Genomic DNA, 23,357 nt, shown 5'->3' with positions numbered 1-23,357 from the left:
AATATCATTATTAAGCTTTATTTGGAGAAGGCAATGGCACCCCACTCCAGTACTCTTGCCTGGAAAATCCCATGGATGGAGGAGCCTGGTAGACTGCAGGCCCTGGGTTCACTATGAGTCAGACACAACTAAGCGACTTCACTTTCACTTTTCACTTTCACGCATTGGAGAAGGAAATGGCAACCCACTCCAGTGTTCCTGCCTGGAGAATCCCAGGGACGGGGGAGCCTGATGGGCTGCTGTCTGTGGGGTCGCACAGAGTCAGACACGACTGAAGTGACTTAGCAGCAGCAGCAAGCTTTATTAGTCTGAAGATGATTTTTTCTAGTAGCTAACAATGCAGAATCCCTTTGGGATTGCTGGTTAACCTCTTCCTTCTCCCACAAGACTAGGCAGAGGATGTTTAAAGATTTGCTTTTCAGTAGCCACCAAAGAACTTCCTTTCTTACTGATGAGGCTTGTTGGAGCCAGGACATAATGCCTCTGGGTATCAGTGAGACGCAGAGGTGCTGGGGAACAAGGGAGTGGTATTCGGAGAGACAGGGCCTGTTTTAGAAGTTCCCTTCCTTGAGAAACTGCCTTTTTGGGTGGTGACGTTTCTCATGAAGGAAAAGGTAAATAAGTTTAAGAAACACTGTGTGTTCTGCAAGGACCCTCAATTTACAAGTGCAGGGGTGAGTAATTAGGGTAATGTAAAAGCTGGTTTCTAAACAAAGGCTGGTGGTAGCTGCCTTTCTCAGGCGGTGTTTGTGGGAAGAATGTTCTCATTTTATACATCAATTTCTTAACACTTGTGCTTCTTCAATGCACACATTCACAGCAAGTTAACATACAACAAACTCCCAGGAAACATCTGTCGTCTTCTTTTATATAAATATAAGTCTTTTTGCATCTATCTTTTAGCTACAAATAGAAAGTTTTCTACTGCCTAGATGTTTTTTAAAAAAAAGTTCTTAGCAAAGAAGGTACTCTGAGCCTGTGGGTTCTAGAAAGAAAACAAACAAGATTCTGAACAATCACGAGTTTTCCCAGCAAGTAACTGATAGTGTCAATTAAAGGGAGAAGAGTTTTGAGTGAGGCCTAAAAGGAATCTTTTCTTTACTGTCAGTATTCTTCTATTCTGCTCATTTCTGGAAAGGAACTTAGGAATGTCTTTTCTTGATTCAGGCATTCTCAATTCATCTGTTTTTTTTTTTTTTTTTTTGCATTGATATGTTAAAAAAAGAATTTTGTCTATTTCACTCTGAGATGCTTTTTTTGGGGGGGAGAGTCATATGCAATTATAAAATTATGAAATCCGGAATAAACTAGGGATTAGTTAGCTGTTAAATTCATTGTGCTTTGCCTGGTCAGTTTTTAAAAATGTATTTTTAAGCGTTTTACTTGAGTAATGTGTAAAATACATTCTTGTAAAAAAAATCTTGTAATATAGAAGTATGTAAAATGAAAAACCTCCCATTCCCCCAACTTTACTTCCCAATCTAACTTCTTTCCCTGAAATTAAGCCACTTTTCACAATATGACTATATCCTCTCTGATGCTTTGCCCTGCAAATCAAGTCACGCACATAGTTTTAGAAGCACATTGATGACATGAATACAGTACTATGTATAAGGTAGGTAACTATTGAGAACCTACTGTATAGTACAGGGAACTCTATTCAGTGATCTCTGGTGACCTAAATGGGAAGGAAATACAAAAAAGAGGGGATATGTGTTTGTATAGCTGATTCACTTTGCTATACAGCAAAAACCAGCACAGCATTGTGAAGCAATTACAATGAAAATTAATTCAAAAAGGAAGCACATTGAATCAGGATAAACACTTTGTTTTGTATTTGCCTTTCTTCTTCACAGTGTGTTAGGATTTTTCCAGGTCATGATAAGGCTCCCTCACCCAACCGCAGTCTTTTTACTAGTTTCTAACATGGTGCTGATGGAATTCGTACCATACTTCATCCAGTTTTCTGTTAATGGACAATTCTATTGTATCAAATTTTTTTGTCATTGCAAGCCCATCGAATTAATATTTTTCCACATTTCTTATATACATGAAAATGTGTTTTGAAGGATAGATATTTAAAATTAGAATTGTTTGGTGAAGGGGAATGAATATTTATATTTTGAAGTCAGTTCAGTTCAGCAGTCAATCAGTCGTATCCGACTCTTTGCCACCCCAAGCCTCCCTGTCCACCAACTCCCGGAGTTCACTCAAACTCATGTCCATCGAGTTGGTGATGCCATCCAGCCATCTCATCCTCTGTCATCCCCTTCTTTTCCCAGTCCCTCCCAGCATCAGGGTCTTTTCCAATGAGTCAACTCTTCCCATGAGGTGGCCAGAGTACTGGAGTTTCAGCCTCAGCATCAGTCCTTCCAATGAACAGCCAGGATTGATCTCCTTCAGAATGGACTGGTTGGATCTCCTTGCAGTCCAAGGGACTCTCAAGAGTCTTCTCCAACACCACAGTTCAAAAGCATCAATTCTTTGGCACTCAGCTTTCTTCACAGTCCAACTCTCATATCCATACATGACCACTGGAAAAACCATAGCCTTGACTAGACGGACCTTTGTTGGCAAAATAATGTCTCTGCTTTTCAATATGCTATGTAGGTTGGTCATAACTTTTCTTCCAAGGAGTAAGTGTCTTTTAATTTCATGGCTGCAGTCACCATCTACAGTGATTTTGGAGCCCCCCAAAATTAAGTCTGACACTGTTTCCACTGTTTCCCCATCTATTTCCCATGAAGTGATGGGACCAGATGTCATGATCTTAGTTTCCTGAATGTTGAGCTTTAAGCCAACTTTTTCACTCTCCTCTTTCAGTTTCATCAAGAGGCTTTTTAGTTCCTCTTCATTTTCTTCCATAAGGGTGGTGTCATCTGCATATCTGAGGTGATTGATATTTCTCCTGGCAATCTTGATTCCAGCTTGTGCTTCCTCCAGCCCAGCATTTCTCATGATGTACTCTGCATATAAGTTAAATAAGCAGAGTGATAATATACAGCCTTGATGTACTCCTTTTCCTATCTGGAACCAGTCTGTTGTTCCATGTCCAGTTCTAACTGTTGCTTCCTGACCTGCATATAGGTTTCTTAAGAGGCAGGTCAGGTAGTATCATCAAATTAACTGCTTGATATTGACTGTACCAGTTTTTCAGGGTCAACTCAACAAAGGATGAGACTGTTTATCTTGAAATCTAGAAATTAGCAATATTTAAAAATTTTCCCAGTCTCATGGTGAACAATATTTGCTTGTGCTTGAATATGCATTTTCTAAAATATTATTGAGGCTGAGAATTTTCCCTTATATTTATTAGCCATTTGTAGCTTTTTGTCATTTTCCATTTCTTTGTTTTGTTTATTTTGCGGTAGAGTCTTGATGAACATTTTTCAGTTCCTCTGGCATGATCTGGGCTTGAGTCTTAGTCTAGTTTTAAGTGGCCGCTAGAGACACGTGTTTATCATGATACAAAAGGGGACTTCCTAAATGAGGCTGAAACTCATCTTGCTTCTTATAGAAAGTTCTATTTTATTTTTAAAATAAAATGTACTTTGTATTTCCTATTAAAAATTTTTCTAGACCATGGAAGATTGAGGGCTGGGTAAAGATTCCTAATTTGTTGACAATTGCAGATTTGGGAATATGCAGTGTTTATGCTTTGGTGGGGGTGTAGCTGGATAGTTTATGATGCATTATTGGACTAGCAAAAATGAAACATTAAGTGAGTCAATAAGTTCATAGCATTATTATCATCATTTTCTTGATAGTTGACTTAGGCTACTTATGTTTCAAAAAACGATTAATATGTATTATGGAATATGTTTTTAAAATAGAGAAAAGTAGAAAGAAATGGGAAATAGGTCATTTAGATTATCACTGTCCCAAAATAATATTTTTCCCTTAAATAGGTTATATCAGTTCAGTTCAGTCACTCAGTCATGTCCTACTCTTTGCGACCCCATGGATCGCAGCACGCCAGGCCTCCCTGTCCATCACCAACTCCGGAAGTTCACTCAAACTCATGTCCATCGAGGCGGTGATGCTATCCAGCCATCTCATCCTCTGTCATCCCCTTCTCCTCCTGCCCCCAATCCCTCCCAGCATCAGAGTCTTTTCCAATGAGTCAGTTCTTCACATGAGGTGGCCAAAGTATTGGAGTTTCAGCTTTAGCATCAGTCCTTCCAATGAACAGCCAGGACTGATCTCCTTTAGAATGGACTGGTTGGATCTCCTTGCAGTCCAAATAGGTTATATAGCCAGGAACATATGAAATAGATGCATTTTATGTCTTTTAAAAATTTGTATATTAAAATAAATTTCTAACTGAACCCTTGGCCTGAAGTCATAAGCCACATTTGCATTCCCTCAGGTTTGTCTAGTTCTATTTTTATCATGGATGTGTAGTTGAAATTCATTGCCAATAAAATGGTAAGTCAATGGAAGATGAGACATTGTCAATTTTACCTTATATAAAATTTTTCAAGAAATTGAAATTTTCCCCAGTTAAGGAATAACTGTGAAACTCTGGCCAGATCTTTTTCCTTATTGATATAAAGATCATGGTTTACAAATAGATCATCATCACTTTTTGTGAAGTAAGCTTACATTTTAAGAATTAAAGAGATAGAACTTTAAAGGTCAAGTTATGAAATTCATTTTGATGGTTGTGAAAGAATTTCAAATATGCAATTACAAAACGTATATTTGTTTGTATATTTAGAATATCTAATGTAGTTACCCACTTTAACTAGCTGTATAATGGGCCACCTCATTTCTTATCCTCATTTCATATCATATTGCTTACGATATGGACCGAAGTGTGAAACCAGTGGTCTTAGGATTCCATAACACATGTTTAGGCTGTTTCTGAAAACATTTATACTGATAGAGCACTATGACTTAATTTCGTTATAAAGTCTGATGCAAGACCTTCCTCTAGGGTCTAGGGTAAGGGTGAATAGGTGAGGGACCAATCTCCCTGGTCAAACGTCTACTTTCTATTTGAATTTTAGGTGGATAAACAAATTGGGATTAGCTGAAATCCATCCTGAATCCACTTCAAAGGATGAAGGTATGTTCTATTTTCAATTTCTGAAACTTTAGCAAGCATCTGAGAATAGGGTGAAAATACAATGTCAAGTTCTATGTAGAGCCTTGTTCTAATGAAACGTACTTTGTTATTTAAAATTATCTGAAAATATATAGAGACAGACATAATCATACTGGCTCACCAACATGGAATAGAGCCTCCCAGGCTGGCTAAGAATGCTTTTCACACTTCACCCACACATTAGCAGCTGTAGGCTTCATGGAGATCGTAGTCAATTGCCAACGCAAATGTTTTATTGCCCCACTTACTGAATTCTTACTCATCAGTGTGATCTCATCGTGATCTCTAGGCAGATAACTTTCAGCCCACTGTTTCCTCTCTGATATTTTAGTATTTTCACCAGGTGTGTGCCAAGACTAATTACCCTAAGTTTGCACCAGGAGCCTGAATGTCAGACTGGGACAAAGGCCATCTTTTAAGCTCAGTCTATAGCTTTCAGTGTTCAAAAGCTCCAGGGGTCTAATTCTTAGTGATGCAGTTGCTCCTTAATATTGAGAAGAAAGATGTCTTTATGTGTCTGGATCACAGAGCTGACACTATTTCTGAAATGCTCAGACCACATAAAACTCGGGAGTTAGAAGTAGGGAGTTATTTCTTTGGAGAGCAAAATCATAAAATCTTAAATTTAGAAATGGAAAAGTGACAGCTTGTTTTAGAATAAAGAAGTATAATATGATACTGTGAAATCAGTGTCCTAACCATCTCCTTGGTCCCCTTTTCTACAAAATAAATTCTCATGGAATATTTAAAATATTTTATAGATTGTGAGCACAAAAATAACTACACAAAACCCTCCTCCTTATCCTGTTATGTAAGGCCTTCTGTGATACGGCATCAAGCAAACTTTCAGCTTTGTTTTCCATCCTGTCCCTTAGGGAACTCGGAATACTTGGCGCCTGGGACTCACATTACTCTGTGCATCATTGATGGTTTACTTATCTTGCCATTTTCAGCTCATTAAGATTTCTATGCTCAAAGTTAATCACTGCTGATTTTATACTCCCCTAGTGTATGACTCACGGCTCTTTTGAGGAATTAGTTTTATTTTCCCTGAGCTATGATTAGACTTCTTTCTGCCTAGTGGACACTCTTTGCGGGCAGAAACCCTAACAGAGACAAACTCTGATGTATCAGGTAGCCCACTAGATGAGAACTTTCTGAATTGGATTGGAATTGCAATAGCCAGATGGAGAAGAACCTCTGCTCATGCATTATGGAATGAGTGATGACAGGGTTGAAACATTCAGCATTTTCCTTTTTGTTCTAGAATGCTACAGTGAGAGTGAACAGGAAGATCCTGAAATAGCGGTCCAGACGCCACCCCTTCATCACTCTGCAGAGAGTCTCTCTCCTTCGGTAGGTACCAAATTAGCCTGTTGCTCATCGATCAAACGTGTGAATGTCATTCCTTCCAACTGGGTAGAAACTACCTTGACTGATACATTTTTAGAGCAGGCTAAATAAAGGTATTGCCAAAAAGCAAGTGCAATTCCCAGGGTGCCATAGCAACCCATTGGTATGACAAATTTGGTGCATTTGTTTGTGACCCACAAGTGTATTATGCCCAGAGGATTCATGCTAATGCAGAGGGCTTCTAGGTAATAGGCCGATGCTTGCAAAGATTTATTTTATAACATTTATTTATACCCTACTTGTTCTCAGAAAGAATTGAAAATGCCTTTCCTAGGTGCAGGCCGTGTAGTGATATAAAATGAATGTAAAGGAGGTGAAGGCAAGACCATGAAGAGAAATTTAGAATCAGAAAGAGAGCTGGAAGCCAAGAGTGGGGTTAGCGCAGTAACTCTGCCTATAGAATGATTTGGTATGTTCCCTAGAGAGCAGTCCAAAACTTTGGAAGCATCCAGTGTAAGTTCAGGTTATTGATGGACATTAAGACTATGAACGTGAAGGTGTTAGTCACTCAGTCATGCCTGACTCTTTGAGACCCCATGGACTGTAGCCCACCAGGCTCCTCTGTCCATAGAATTCTCCCGGCAAGAATACTGGAGTGGATTGCCATTTCCTTCTCCAGGGGATCTTCTGACCCAGGGATGGAACCCACATCTCTTACATCTCCAACCTTGGCAGGGGGATTCTTTACCACTAGCACCACCTGGGAAGCCCCCTATAGCTTTATAGTACATGCCTTTTCCATAGCACCATGACACTCATCCATCCATAGACCCCAGTAAGTATAAGTTCTCATAGGTTACAGCATCTCCTTTGCCAACCAAAACTCTTCTGCCAGAATTTTATATTTTGTGGGATAAGGTTTTTAATTTTTATTTGCATTTTGCCAGTTCCTGAGTTAAAGGTGTTAATATCATTTAAATAATGAGCTCTACTGCTTTTATCTGCTGTCAGCGGAGAATTATGGTCGCATTTCTAATGTATTTGGCTAGCAGTCAAGACCAGAAATAAATGTTTGTTGAATGAATGTTTATTTAAAATTTCTATTAAATAGGATTAGCCAAAGTTAAGCAAGATATAAATAAAATTAAATGTTGACTATGATAAAATGTAGACCAATTTTTGAACTAGACGTACAATATAGCCTTTCTTAATATATTCTTAGCTTTCCCTTGATGTAGACTGAATCCTCTTCTAAAGTCAGCCTTGTTGGCTTAATGGAGAAGCTTATATTTTTGTTTAGTTTCTTTTTGTCTTTGTCTCTTTCTCTCTGTGTCTCTTCTCTATCTCTTATGAATTATTTTAGTTCTAAAATATTGTGATTTTAAGTTTTATAAATGGCAAACTATATCACAGATTCAGTTCAGTTCAGATGCTCAGTTGTGTCCGACTCTTTGTGATCCCATGGACTGCAGTGCACCAGGCCTCCCTGTCCATCACCAACTCCTGGGATTTACTTAAACTCATGTCCATGGAGTCAGTGATGCCATCCAACCATCTCATCCTCTGCTATCCCCTTCTCCTGCCTTCAGTCTTTCCCAGCATCAGGGTCTTTTCAAATGAGTCAGCTCTTTGCATCAGGTGGCCAAAGTGTTGGAGTTTACAAAGAGCTTTTTAAGGGATCTAGAACTCTACGTGGTGAGTGTAAAAGCAACCACATTGCCATCTTAGATGAAGGGTCAGTTGCATTGTATGGTGATTCATTGTTGTTGTTCAGTCGCTCAGTCATGCCTGACTCTTTGCGACCCCATGGACTGCAGCACGCCAGGCTTCCCTGCCCTTCACCATCTCCCAGACTTTGCTCAAATTCATGTCCATTCAGTCGGTGATGCTATCTGTCTCATCCTCTGCTGCCCCCTTCTCCTTTTGCCTTCAGTCTTTCCCAGCATCAGGGTCTTTTCCACTGAGTTGGCTCTTCTCGTCAGGTAGCCAAAGTATTGGAGCTTCACCTTCGGCATCAGTCCTTCCAGTGAATATTCAGGGTTGATTTCCTTTAAGATTGACTGATTTGACCTCTTTGCTGTCCAAGTACTATTTAGGTAGTGGTTCTCAATAAATATTAAATGAATGAATAAGCATACGCGTGATAAAGTCACTTCAGTCATGTCTGACTCTTTGCAACCCTACGGACTGTAGCCCACCAGGCTTCTCTGTTCATGCAATTCTCCAGGCAAAGACACTGGAGTGGACTGACATGCCCTCCTCCAGGGAATCTTCCCAACCCAGGGACCAAACTCTAGTATCTGACAACTCCTGCATTGGCAGGTGGGTTCTTTACCACTGAGCCACCTGGGAAGCCTGAATAAGCATTTAAGCAGGATCAAGTTACCAGACAACACTTTTTAAAAATTAAACTTGGAAAATATTTGTAACAAATTTTTAATAATCTTTGAGCTTTTAAATCACTTTATAGCATATAAAATTAATGAGTCTGAAATATAATGAGGTCAGTTCCTTTTTTGCTGTTTTGTGGGTTTCAAAAAATCATGGGTGGTGATTTTCACAAAGGATCTTCCAAAGTGAAACCTACAGAGTCCCATCTATCTTAAGCCTGCCAAAAAGCTTTCCATTTTTAATTTCTCTGTAAATAAATGGATGTCTTTTCCATTATCCATCCTGTGGGGCCTCCTCAAGAAGAATAAACATGAATAGAAATCTCTTATTTACTCAAAGACCCTGTAATATTCCTTATGCTCTTTGTGAAATGTGGTTTCACCCATGAGAAGCATAGGTCCAAACTGGTCTGGTGCTGAAATCTTACTATTTATAGAAATCAAAATGATTGAACATAGAATTAAAATTTTAATTCAAGATTTTATCATTTTTGAAATAATTTTCTAGAATAGTATTTATTTTATACTCATGAATTCATTATTCCAAAATAAAAGTTCATTACCCCAAAATTAAAAAAAACAACAACAACAAGAACTTGGGAAAGATTTGGGTGTTTGGGAGTTTGGTTTTATTTTGTCTTCTTTACTTGTCTAGGCTTAGATAGCTCAGTCATGGCTAGCCTATGCCAGATTCAGCCAAAACAATATTTGCTCCTGCTCTGTACAAACGTTACCATAATTTTTAAAATTTCATCTGTTTAAATAAAAAGCTTAAGTGTTATTTTAACCAAGTGTCTAGCATGTCTGCTTTTCAGAAACAAGAGAAAACAAAAACAAAATCTGCCTGGGATATATGTGAGCAGCAGCAACACATTCTGTTTCTAAGGAACATAAAATCTAACTGTTCAACATTTATCTATTTCTAATACATTCCTTCAGAAAAATAATGTTAGCCTTAGTGGTCTTCCAGACAATGCTTAACTTAGAACTTTAAGGAATAACATTTGATTGACATTTGGAATAACATTCTAAACACTGCTCCCATTTCAGTGACCTAACTTAGTGGTCTCACATCCATCCTTTCATCTATTTGTATTGAAACAAGCATTCCCTGGGCTCCTACTATAACATTAGGTAAGACTATGATCATATAAGCTCAGCATTAAGAAAACTAAGATCATGGGATCCCATCCCATCACTTCATGGCAGATAGAAGGGGAAAAAGTGGAAAGAGTGACAGTTTATTTTCTTGGGCTCTAAAACCACTGCAGACGGTGACTGCAGCCATGCAATTAAAAGGTGCTTGCTCCTTGGAAGGAAACCCATGACGAATCTAGACAGCACATTAAAAAGTGCAGGCGTTACTTTGCTGACCATTAAGGACTTTGATGTTTTGAGTTCCTCAGCCTTTGGGCATTTTGAGCAGAGAAGTGATGTGATCAATGTGCATTTTGAAAGGACCACTCAGGCTGCCATGTAGGAGTGACCTGTGACATAGGGAGAAAGTCCAGAAGCAAAGAAATCTAAGGAAAAGTGTGCAGTCATCTAGTGTAAGAAGTGAGGATTGGGGTCAGGGTGTAGTTGAGAGATAGAATGGTTGGATTTTGAACATAGTTCGAAGACCAATTGGTGGATCAGATATGAGAGAAACTGAGAAGATATTATCATCCCAGATTTAAGCAGCTCATGGAAATTATTTTAGCATCATAGTCCTTATATTTTAACACTTTTCAGAAGTACAGTTCCTTTATATCCAAAAGAGGGGGGGGGTGGGAATCAACTAAAACAAATCAAAGAAGCAATAAGTAGAAACAAACTCTGCACATCGTGGCTCATTGGCCAGTGGCAGAGGAAGAGGTCAGAGATTAAACACAAAAAGGGTAAAAACAGTTCTCGAAATTCAAATTTAATCTTACTAGGATAGCTCTTGCACAATTGTTTACTAAAGGACACAATCTTTCATTACGTGTACTATATATAATAATAGAAATGTTTGTACGGGAGATAGTATGGATGAAAAAAATGTGGATTTAAAATTATTTGTGCATTACTTTTGTATTTTCATATACTTTGGCTAATGTTTCTTAAGATTTATACGCTGACTCAATCCTTTCTAATTATAGGCTTTGGGTGGCCATTTTAAACTCTTTTTTGCCATGTCATGCTTGTGCTTTAAAAACAATTCAAAGGAAAGAATTTTAGAGCTAATCAGCTTTTTAACTAAGCTTCTTCAGTGATTAAAAGTGTCTTATACAGAAAATGGGGAAAACCAGTATTGATTATTTTATTTAATAATGCACGTAGTTTCCTCATGAAAACTAAGATTTTTAAAATGTCCTGTATTTTCTCATTAAAAAATAGCATTTTAAAACCCAATTGTTCTCTAATAAGTGAAACAGCATACAATTATTAATTGCATGTAAGAATTAAAGATTTTAAAATTAAAAAAAATTAATTAATAATAAAATAATTTTGTTTGAGATGATGAAGACATTTGTGGGACTATTGGCATTGCAACCAATAATTCTGGATCCTGGGATTAGGCACTTTACAGAGAATCTCAGGGTGCTCCTGAATCTCAGGGTGTTCCTGAGTAAGAGACTGAACTTCTCTGGGCGCTTCTCTTACACATAGCTGGCTGTCTAGACCAGTCTTTGTAGCGTTAGTTTATTTGTTGTTGTTTGGTCGCTAAGTCATGTCTGACTCTTTTGTGAATGTATGGATTATAGCCTGCCAGGCTCTTTTGTCCATGAGATTTCCCAGACAAGAATACTGGAGTGGTTGCCATTTCCTTCTCCAGCGGTCTTCCCAACCCAGGGATTGAACCGCATCTTTTGAGTTTCCTGCATTGACAGGTGAATTTTTTACTGCTGAGCCAGCTGGGCAGCCCTTTTAGTTTATTACCAACTACTAATTTATTCATGTCAGGCACCAATGCAAAAAAATGGAGATGCAAAAATGATTAAAAACAGCCTTCTCTCAAGTAACTCACCAAAAAAAAGGACAAGTTGTTCAACAATTACAGTAATAGTTGACAAATAAAATTATATTCCACCTGGTATAATAGAAGTAAGCATGGGAGAAGCAGGTAAAGATGCCTGCCTCTCCCTGAGGCAACCAGTGAAGGCTTCCAGGAGGAGCTAGCCCTTGGATGGATGCGGCAGTGAGCTAAAAGTTCTGTGTTTGACTCGTAGTTATGGGTAGCTAGAGAGTCATAGAAATAATGAACCGAGTTTAGCACTGCAGGGTTTGCAAAGCTCATTCCCATATTGATTCTCTGTGGCAGCACTCCAGGAAACTTTAGATTTGTGTCAATCTTTGAATGAAAATTCCTTCTGACCTGGTACATATCATTTTTTTCTCATTTGTTTGTCCTTCTTTCTAGTTCTTTTCTATTCTCTTTTGCCCCTCACCCTTCTTTTCTCTGTTCAAAAGTCAACTTTATAAATGCTACCTGGTGCTGGAAAAAATGGATTGGAAGCATTTGCTGTGTGTTTGAGGAGTACCACAACAGAGTACATTTCCTAGAAATTTCTGATGCTCATTGACTACGTCCTTCATTCTTTTAAGCAGAGTTTTTAGGTTCAAAAAGGCTTATGAAAAATGCTGCAGCAACAGCTTTTTGCACAGATAGCTTATTTTGCTATAATCAAATTACAGTAGTATCAGCAGGAGCAACAGGAAAAGCTTGTGCTTGGTCTCTTTTCAGAAAAGGAAACTGATCACACTGAAGCCAAGTTTGACTAAAATAGCTCACAATAGGGGACCATGTCAGCACTGGGCCTGAATGTGTATTTTTGTTAATCTTTATTCTGTAGATCATGTTAAAGAGTAAACAAGTCTTGGCATTTATTTGGACAGTTTGGTAGGGGGTGTAGTAACTCCTTCAGATCGCTAGGGTTCCCTTTTGTTGTTGTTGTTGTTTTTTAGTGAATTGCAGATCTTGGATCTCCCAGCTAAGAAGGTGTAGGTGGTTGAAGGCAGCCAGTTTGAAAGCTCATTGACATTCCTGAAAGGAAAGTTTTCATATCATGCCAAACATGTTGTTATTAGGAAGACGTGTGTGATGAGTTAGTATCCTCAAGCAGTTCAGTTCAGTCGCTCAGTCTGACTCTTTGTGACCCCATGGACTGTAGCACACCAGGCTTCCCAGTCCATCGCCACTCCTAGACCTTGCTTAAACTCACATCCATCAAGTTGGTGATGCCATCCAACCATCTCCTCTTCTGTTATCTCCTTCTGCCATCAATCTTTCCCAGCATCAGGGTCTTTTCCAATGAGTCAGTTCTTCACATCAGGTGGCCAAAGTACTGAAGCTTTAGCTTCAGCTTCAGTCTTTTCAATGAATATTGAGGATTGATTTCCTTTAAAATTGACTGGTTGGATCTCCTTGAAGTCCAGGGAACTCTCAAGAGCCTTCTTCAACACCACAGTTCAAAAGTATCAGTTCTTCAGTGCTCAGCTTTCTTTATGGTCCAGTTCTCACATCCATACATGACTACTGGAAAAACCACAGCTTTGACTAGACAGACCTTTGATGGCAAAGTAATGTTTCTGTTTTTTTTTTAATATGCTGTCTAGGTTGGTCATAGCTTTTCTTCCAAGGAGCAAGTGTCTTTGAATTTCATGGCTGCAGTCACCATCTGTAGTGATTTTGGAGCCCAGGAAAATAAAGTCTGTCACTGTTTCCATTGTTTCCCCATCTATTTGCCATGAAGTGATGGGACCAGATGTCATGATCTTAGTTTCCTGAATGTTGAGTTTTAAGCCAGTTTTTTCACTTAGTATCTTAACTAGATGCTTTAGTGCCATGGCTCAGTCGGTAAAGAACCCGCCTGTAATGCAGGAGACACAGGTTCCATCCCTATGTCAGGAAAATCTCCTGGAGGAGGAAATGGGAATCCATTCCACTATTCTTGCTTGGAAAATTCCATGGACAGAGGAGCCTGGTGGGCTATAGTACAAAGAGTTGCAAAGAGCTAGACATGACTGAGTGACTAACAATGCATGCTGCTTATTTATTTATTGCTTATTTGACAACCCATGTCTAGCTTGCAGCTAGCTGGGCACTCATTCGATATTTACTAATTTTTCCATCAGAACATAAAGCTTAGAAGCTGCAAAATTCTTGGGAACAGATTAATTTAGAGCAAAGTCAACTATCCTGAATTAGTTGCAATCATTCTGAGTGTTGGGGAGAGGATCCTACTTTGCTCTTTTGGCTTTTTCCCTCTAACAGTCTCCTCCCTACCACTTCCACCACTTCCTCCACTTCCTTGGAGTTCTGAATGCTTGAAATTGACAGCAGTATCTCATAGAATGATGTAATGCAACAGAACCGCAACACAGACTTCTCTGTCTTATCTGCCACTTGAGATATAGGGTAACCCCAGAGCACTGGTATTTAGACTTTTGGATTTTTATTGAATGATAAAATTAAAAGTGGAGGACCAGCATCTAATCGCCAAATCTTTATTTTGCTATGCAGAACATTTAAAAAGCTCTGAAAAGACAAAAGGTAATAGCTACCATTACCATTTTCCAAAAGAAAGCATATGTTTTAATGCCAATATATAATAAAGATAAAATGTCAGAATAAATGAAGTCCTTCCCAAGAGAGGACATTGGTGTTGTTGCATTGAAAGACTGGTGAAAATTTTACCAAGGTTGTCATTCACCCTTGAATTGTATGTCAACAGCTGCTTTCAGAAGACCCTACATCTTCAACCCATTTCTCATAGTTCTTGGTTTCCTTTAATGAATTAGGACCCTGCATATGTAGTCTTGTCTTTTTTGGAGAAAGTTTATTGACATTTTAAAATTATTGAAGAGTGAATGAGTTAACATTAGTTCACCTAATTATGTAGTTATAAGCTGATACTGGTCATGTGCTAAAGAATAAAAAAATATTTGAGAGTATAAATCTATGTGTTTTGTCTACATCACTGGTCTTCCATTCACTTCGCATTATTATGCTTCCTGTTTGGCTCCAGCTTTTTCTTTCTTTTAATCACCTTTCTTAAGAGTTTTTGCCCAATCAGTGATAGATTGTAATATACTTTTTGCTCAAAGTGTCCTTCTGTGTTCCAGAGAATTCCCCAGAGAGGTCTTTTAAGTATCTGGAGAGCATTGAAGGACAGAGTAAATCATGATACAGAGATTTTTTTCAGATCCTAGAGTCATGAATTCAAAGTTATACAAATTGATTTGGGAAAATGGCATCATCGTGCCTATCACACAGGTTTAAACACCATCTAATTTTCTTTCAACTCTCTTATTATTGGTCCCTTTTTGAAACACTGGCCTACCTTCATTGAAAATGAAAAGTAGAGAATGTTGACTTAATCATACCTTATTTCATGCTCTTTTGGTTTTCTTTGTGAAAAACAGGCTGCACAGCAGGCATCTTCATCTTCACCCAAATTGAGTGAAACATCACGTTCTTTCTCTTCCATGGAAAACATAAAAAAGACTCCCAGCAGTTTGTCTTCCTCCATATCGAGAGAAAGACAGTCCTGGATTGACATGGTTAGCAGCTCATCTGCCGCTGAAGGTACGGGAAAGCCTGTGACGTGTGCTGTGCGGCTGCTCTCACCTGCCCCCTCAGAGGCAAACGGCTGCGGGGCCCTGGAAAACAACGCTGATGCATCAGAAAGTGGATTTTTGAACTCTCTGTCGAGTGATGACACTTCTTCCTTGAATAGCAATGTCGACCATCTTACAGTCCCAGATAAGCCTACTGGATCAAAGATGACAGACAGAGGTAAAAGCAAGAAATTATTATTTTTTTAACATAATTTTATTTATTTATTTTTGGCTGTGCTGGGTCTTTGTTGCTCTGCGGGCTGCTTTCTCTAGTTGCAGCGAGCTGAGGCCACTCTCCAGCTGTTGTGTGTGGGCGTCTCCATATGGTGGCTTCTCTTGTTGCAGAGCACAGGGTCTAGGTCATGTGGGCTCAGCACTTGTGGCTCCCGGGCTCCAGAGCACAGACTCAATAGCGGTGGCACATGGGCTGAGTTGCTCCGTGGCATGTGGGATCCTTCTGGAGTAAAGATTGAGCCCGTGTACTGGGCTGGTTCCCTCACCGCTTGTAAGGAGGTCCTGGAGATGGAATAGGAGCAGCAACTTAGCCAAGTGGGTTCCAGGCCTCCGGCTTCTGCCCGGGCTCCCCCTGCTGTGTTCCCAGGAATGAGCCGAGGTCCTGATGGGCAGATTCTTTGCCACTGAGCCACCAGGGAAGCCCTAAAAATTTATTTACTCTTTTCAGAGAATGAGTATTTGTATGTGGATGTAGAACGCTAATGTGGATTATAGAAACAATGTTGAAAGTCATGAATGATTCGATAATTAAACAGTCAAGCGAGGCGAAGTCCGGAGGTTACTTCTGTAGAGAGGTTGCACGTGGAAAACTCCAGCCTCAAGGCCATTCGTTGCCCACTGTGTGTGTGCTTCGTTGCGCAGTCGTGTCTGATTCTTGCAACCCTGTAGACTGTAGCCCACCAGGCTCCTCTGTCCATGGGGTTCTCCAGGCAAGAATTCTGGAGTGGGTTGCCGTTTCCTCTTCCAGTCCGACTCTTTAGGACCCCATAGACTGTAGCCTTCGAGGCTGCTCTGTCCATGGAATTTTCTAGGCAAGGATACTAGAGTGGGTTGCCATTTCCTTCTCCAGCCCACTGTAAGTATCACTAACCAAATGCTTGCAACTACGAGACATGTGTCCACAAAATAATGATACCTTTTCACCAATCTGAGATAAAGTTTGAGTTTTCTTTGTTTTAATTAATTATTTTTTGAAGGATAATTGCTTTACAGATTTTTGTTATTTTCTGTCAAACCTCAACATGAATCAGCCATAGCTTGTTTTTGTTTTTTTTCGGTCCCGTGTCCTCTGCTCTGGAGCTCATGGTGACTAGATCAACATTTTGTAGATGACATCACCTCCTTTGTTCGAAACATGCACAGAGCAACCACCTTCTCTGAGCTATCGCCACAGATGAGGGCTGGGTCCTAAGCTAGTTGCCTCCTGAGGTGCCTGCCCATGTAATTAACAGGAAGAGGCAGCTGCATGTACTTCAGAGGGCATCACTAGAACTTTAAAACCAAAAGAGAGTACAGCTTATGTGTTAAAAAAAGAAAAAAAATCATTTTAAATCTTAGCAAAAGAAAGAGTTACTGGAGTGTAGAAATGAAGAGTGTGAGCCTTAATGTTGTTGTTCAGTCTCCAAGTTGTGTCCGATTCTTTGCGACCCCTTGGACCACAGTGCGCCAGTCTTCACTGTCCTCCACTGTCTCCCAGAGTTTCCTCAAGTTCATGTCCGTTGAGTTGGTGATGCTATCTGATACTTCTTAATACTCCATGGTAATTGGTCCTTATCTTTTATCCAGACTAACTTTAAAAAAATGATTAGTTTTCAATCATGACTGCTTGTTCCTGACAGTCTATGCCTTATTCTTTCCACTGTCAGACAAGCTTACCTGCTAAAAGATACTTAAAAATGAGAAAATGATGATTTGACTGGCTAAATTTCCAGCATCGCCAGCCATGGTGGTCTGCTGGTGTAAATGACTGCTTCGCCCTCTCTCCCTGGTTCATCAGGGACAATTCTTTAAGTTCTCAAATTTTTATATGTACCCTATTAATTTGATATTTTGTATCAGAGTAATTTTGGAGAAAGAAGAGGCACCCCACTCCAGTATTCTTCCCTGAAGAATTCCATGGACAGAGGAGACTGGTGGGCTACAGTCCATGGGGTTGCAAAGAATTGGACATGACTGAAGCAACTTAACGTAGCACAGCACATCAGAATAATTTAGGCCAAGGATTAGAACTCTACAGACCTTGGTGTGTGTGTGTGTGTGTGTGTGTGTACAGCATCTATCTGGATTCTTAGACCGGGAACTCATTCTCCAAGTCACAACAGTTGTCAACACGCCCTGTGGCCTTATCTGAAGATGCTTCACACAGTTGAATTACCTGCTGGGCCCCTGATGACATTATATTTTCAGGAGAGCTTGAGAATAGGCTATTTTATTTTGTTAATTTATATAGTTTCTGGCCATACTTCTGAGGCATGTGGGATCTTATTTCCCTGACTTCACTTGTGACTCAGATGTTAAAGAATCTGCGTGCAGTGCAGGAAACTAGCATTTAATCCCTGAGTTGGGAAGATCCCCTGGAGAAGAGAATGGCAACCCACTCCAGTATTCTTGCCTGGAGAGTTCCATGGATCGAGGAGCCTGATGTGCTACAGTCCAGGGGGTCGAAAAGAGTCAGACACGACTGAGTGACTAACACTTTCACTTTTAGGGATCGAACCCATACTCCCTCCATTGGAAGTTTGGAGTCTTAATCATTGGGAAGTCCCCATCTGATGGCATTTTTGTTGGATACCCTTAATTAATGCTAATGATCTACTTTACATTAGTAAATAAAGTTATTGCCAAAATAACCTGCCTCTAGAGGTGAACGAGGTTGGGTAGGGGGAGAATGGAAATAGCACCACTGATGAGTAAGGGGAGATGGGTTAATATTGGACTGTACAGGATAGAAGGCAGGAGACTCAGGCTGGCCTCAGCTTGGGGAGGTGTTGTCATATGAAGGTACTGGGCTTAATTTGGAAGTTCAAAATTGATATAAATTTTGAGGCCAATGGTTCACGTAAAAAGGAAATAATTTTCAGTTCAACATTAGAAACTGTTTAACATTGAGAATTGTTCAAAACTGAACAGGCTCCTTGGAAAGTAATGTGTTCCTCATCACTGAAGGTGTTTACTCTTTCTGAAACAACCATTTTCATTGGGTATTAATTGCATATTATGTGTTGATTATGATTTTTGGCCTTATGAAGATATACTAAAGAGGGAATTTAAGGATCTTGAACTAGATTGCCTCTAATGTGATATTTAGAAGACCCTTCCAGATACAGGATAGGTGGAACTAAAAAAAAAAATGAAAAGGACCATATTTACTCTTTCCTGTTACCAGATCTTACTTTAATCATTGGACCATTGGTAGGACTAGTTTCACGCACGCACAAACAAGTTCGCACACATGCACACATACACAGCATCTAGGATGAGCATGGCTTCAGAAGCAAATGAGAACAAAATTCCATTCTCATTCATTCTCAAGAGGTAACTCTGCAGATTGAGTTTTCCTTTAGGATGAATGATTTGATAGTCACAGGAAGATGCCTGCAGTTCTTGCCCGTGTCTAATGTCATTCTGGGCATGTATGCTGCAGAGCCTGGCTGAGTACCAACAGGTCTTTTAATCTCCAAAGGAAGAAACCAGGTATTTTAACATTTTGAGTTAGGTGCAGAGTGACAATTGAAATCTGTATGCTTCTTCAAACAGCTCCACACAAAGGTATTCCTTTGGGTAGAAAGGAAGAGAAAATAAAACTATTTTTCCCCTCATTGATTTGTTGGCATTTGCCATATGGTACAGAATGTTTGCTGATGCTTTTCTCCTGCTGCTGGGGATTTGGTCAAATTCCCAGCAGAGTTAAACCACAGAAAGTCATTGCTATGGAAACAGCAACCCAGTTTTTGCTTGCGTTTGCGATGACATGTTGAGTAATCAGGTTGCATATTTGTGTGTGTATGTGTGTGTGTTTTACATGTGTGTTTGTGTGTTGGAAAAGAGGTAGCTTTTCATTTTTCTGACTTCTAAAAATTATTATTTTTTATCTTCAAATTAAAAAAGAAAAGTGCTAAAAGTCCTGCGTCTGAAATATGGTTCAGGATGCTTTTATTAACATGACAGGGATTGAAGTTTCAACAAGGTCTATGATAGAAGTTAGGATTTTAGATTAAGTCCCAGTCTCAAGATGTGTTTGCTGGAGAAAGAGGCTTTTATCCTAGAAAAGATTCTTAAAGGTTAATAACAGCCCAGAAATAAGCAGACAGCATATATTATAGCTTTCTTTTTATTTAGACAATGAGAGAAATATTTTACAGTTGGTATGCAATTAAAACTGTAGTTGCTAGAATTTTATACTGAAGTTAAACCCTTTTAGACATCTTCTTCCACGGAGTAAGCTAGTTAAACAATACATGGTGTTAATTGCATCCTGTTGCCTTTCCACGTTGGTAGATCCAGAGGTCTTCAGACTCTTCACTGAGTCTTTCCACAAAGCAAAGCAGGGAAAGAGATGATGAGGTTAATGGAATGTTCCTGTCAGCTCAGTTTTACTCTGTCCTGTTTCTTTTCTTTTATGAAAGGTTATTTGGCCCGTGACTCATGCCTGTGTGATGATGACTCACATTGTATTTTTCTGCTTATATTATGTCGACAGTGTGAGACAGTTATACTTACTCCATGAATGAAGTGGCCATACCCTGGATGCTGACAAGCTGAATAATCAGTAATAAGTGTGTGTGCTAAGTTGCGTCTGACTCTGTGGCCCCATGAACTGTAGCCTGCCAGGCTCCTCTGTTCGTGGGATTCTCCAGGCAAGAACACTGAGTGGGTTGCCATGGCCTCCTCAATCAGTAATAAGACTAATACCCAGTTTATGCAAATAAATTGTTAAGTAGAAGTACAGCAAGATTGAATGTGGGAAGCATTTTGAATAGATTGCATTTTTAATGAAGATATACACATAACTAGAGGATGCATGACACCCCAGGAAAGTGACATAAATGAGCCAGATTTAGAATTTAGCAATTACCCCAAACCTGACCAAATACCAGTTTTATGTGCATGCTGATGTTTTTTGTCTGCTTAGAGTATGAGCAGATGTAGAAATTTTTTGTGTTCTGCATTAACTATTTTACCTAATCCAAGGTGCTCTTATGATTGGAAGAATACATTTTAAAAACAAATGGAATCTTTGTTTTAAAAATGTAAAAAGCTAGTTATTAGAATCTTGGGTAATGAGCTCAACCTCAGGTTATTTCTGAAAATCGCTGCCACACAGGCAATAATAATAAAACAGAAGAACAGCAAACACTAAGGGTCTCCCAATGGACTAAGTTTATTCTTATCAATGAAAGCCATGATACAGTACAGGGGTACTGAGTTATCTTGCTTAATAGAAACATCAAATATCCGTGATAAAATATTAGTAGATATCTGACTGGTAGAGAAGGTAAATCAAATATAGGAAAATATGGGAAACCAAAGTAAAATTAGTCTCAGAGTTACAGAAACACAAGATTATACTTGGTTTACACCCAAATGCTGTCTCTGACTTTCTCTCAATCTGTTTGATTTTCCTCTTATAGAATTTCCTGTACCTGCCATCATTTTTTGAGACCCTGACTTTGCATTCTCCATTTCTGTGCCTTTATTCCTTTGTTGTCTTTGGAGTTCAGCCTACCCTGATAGCTCCTGATGTGAACTGGTTCATTATCCCTAGGTGCCCGGTTCAAACGCCCAAGCAGAGAATCTGATTCTCCAGCCTGTGTCTTAAGTTGCTGACCAGCTTATGAATTTCCTCTCCTAGGACTGAGTGCCCTGTGAGAACAGAATTTAAGGTATAAAACCTGGGCACCTCAGAAGCAGAGGCTTTGGGTGGAGACTTTTCCCTTGGAAGACAGAGTAGAGGGGCCAGGGATCTGAGCCTTGGCCTTGCCAGCTACTATCTTGATGATTATGCATTATCTGACTTGAAATCCTCTTCCTTGAACTTCATTCAAAGACAGTGTGTCAAGTATTTTTATAGCATAAAGCATAGTGTTTAAGGCAATGAGCTTTGGGTCAGAACTTAGACTTGTTTCTTTGTGAATTTGGTCCAAGTTTTTAATCTTTCTGTGTCTTGACATTCTCTCCTTTATACTAGGATTAATAAGACTTCCTTGTAGGGTTGTTACAAAGGTATTAAGATAATGTTGGTATAGTAGTAAACACAGTGCCTGTTACACAGTTGAGAGTTCAGTACATGAAAGCTGTTTCCACCAGCATCAACAAAAGCAGAGATAAATAGTTAATCTGTCTCTAAAATTATACTATACTAATATTCTTGGTTAGTAGTATCCTTATAAGTAAGATAAGTTGTCCAGATTTATCTTAGTTGCATAAAGTAAATTTGTGTCATTATGATTCTAAATTTGACTGTCATTATGTAGAGTTGTCAGAATCATTAATTAGAGGACGCCTATAAAATGCTTTTAATCTCTTTGCATCAGGTGCTATTGTCGTGTCCAATTCTTTGAAGCCCCGTGGACTATATAGCCTTCCAGGCTCCTCTGTCCATGGGATTCTCCAGGCAAGAATACTGGAGTGGGTTGCCATTTCCTTCTCCAGGGGATCTTCCTGACCCAGGCATTGAACCCACATCTACATTTGGAGCAGGATTCTTTACCACTGAGCCACCAGGGAAGCTTGTCAGGTGCTAAAGTGAACGACATTTGTAAAGTCTTAAAGTCTGAATGTCCAAATGACTGTGTAGTTATATCTTCTCTTGGTAACAAATAACTTCCATAGTCTCTCTTTTCTCAAATACTTAGAACACTGCATATGAAACAGGAAATACTGTTTTCTACGTAAACTTTTTCAAATGTTTCATATTTAGGAATGACTATCTTCCTTGGGAGAGCATTTAGATTTTTCCAACCTCAAAAAGTTTTCCTTTCAAATTCTGACGTGAAATATGGCGTGTGAATTTCCCTCTTGTCTCCTAAAGTCGGCTTTTATGTTCTGAACAGAAAATAAAAAGCCCACAGTCTAGAAAGCACAAGGAAGCACCAAAAATAAGATAGTGGGGGAGGCCAAGTTGACAGTACAGCATTTAAAGAGATAATCTTCATACAGTGTTCTCGACAACCAAATTCCAGACTTACTGGAGCGTGTGTGTCCCGTCAGAAGCACACAATAGGCTGAGTACGTGGGAGGTAGCAAGAGAGGAGCGCGTGCATTTGGCATCATCTTGGAAAGGAAGGAACTAGTAACCATTAGTTAGAAGCGTTGTTTTGTCTTTTGCTCATGTCAACAAAGACCTTGTTAAAAAAAAATACCATCCCTTTCTTGAGTCTAAATCATTAGATTATTAACCTAAGGTTGGAGAATGTTTTATGTCTGACCCCTTCAGACATTCTGAGCGAGTCTAACAGAAGTAAAAGGTCTCTAACATTGACCTCAAATTCCTACCAATTCAATGTGTGAGATACTGATGCTTTAGAGCAAGGATTCTGGGATTCTGGGATCCTCCTTTGAGCAAGCCAGATTTTTTTTTTTTTTTTAAATTAAGCTATGGTGCAGAGAAAGAGATGCTGCTTTCTGGATGAGTCTCAACTTTCTGGTTGTAATTTCAGCCCCTTTCTCTTCCAATGAACTGAGACAGGTTCTGTGTGACTAGCTGTTGGGAAGCAACCCAGCCTTGCTACTCAATGGATGTCCAGGGACCAGCCATTCTGACATCACTGAGGAGCTCGTTAAAAATTTAAATCTCAGTGCCTGCTGCCCTGGACTGAATCGGAAGCCGCATTTTAACAAGATCCCTAGGTGATTGCTTATTAAAGTTGGAGGAAACTCATCGAGAATTGCAGAGGCCTGCACAG

At 39.3% G+C, this 23,357-nt stretch overlaps 1 protein-coding gene across 19 annotated transcripts in view; it reads left to right on the top strand.

Moving 5' to 3' along the window:
• The window catches only part of IPCEF1 (interaction protein for cytohesin exchange factors 1), a 172,277-nt gene that overhangs the window by 127,357 nt on the left and 21,563 nt on the right, over positions 1-23,357 (top strand). For all 19 annotated transcript variants that reach the window (XM_069598752.1, XM_069598766.1, XM_069598769.1 and 16 more), the window contains 3 exons: positions 5,013-5,071; positions 6,378-6,466; positions 15,244-15,616. In XM_069598752.1, coding sequence (XP_069454853.1) covers positions 5,013-5,071; positions 6,378-6,466; positions 15,244-15,616 — 521 coding nt within the window. The remainder of the gene's footprint in view (positions 1-5,012; positions 5,072-6,377; positions 6,467-15,243; positions 15,617-23,357) is intronic.

This window comes from Ovis canadensis, chromosome 8 (genome assembly GCF_042477335.2).
Source record: "Ovis canadensis isolate MfBH-ARS-UI-01 breed Bighorn chromosome 8, ARS-UI_OviCan_v2, whole genome shotgun sequence".
NCBI lineage: Eukaryota > Metazoa > Chordata > Mammalia > Artiodactyla > Bovidae > Ovis > Ovis canadensis.
The sequence above is the reverse complement of the archived record's forward strand: the minus strand, read 5'-3'. Positions and strand labels throughout refer to the sequence as shown.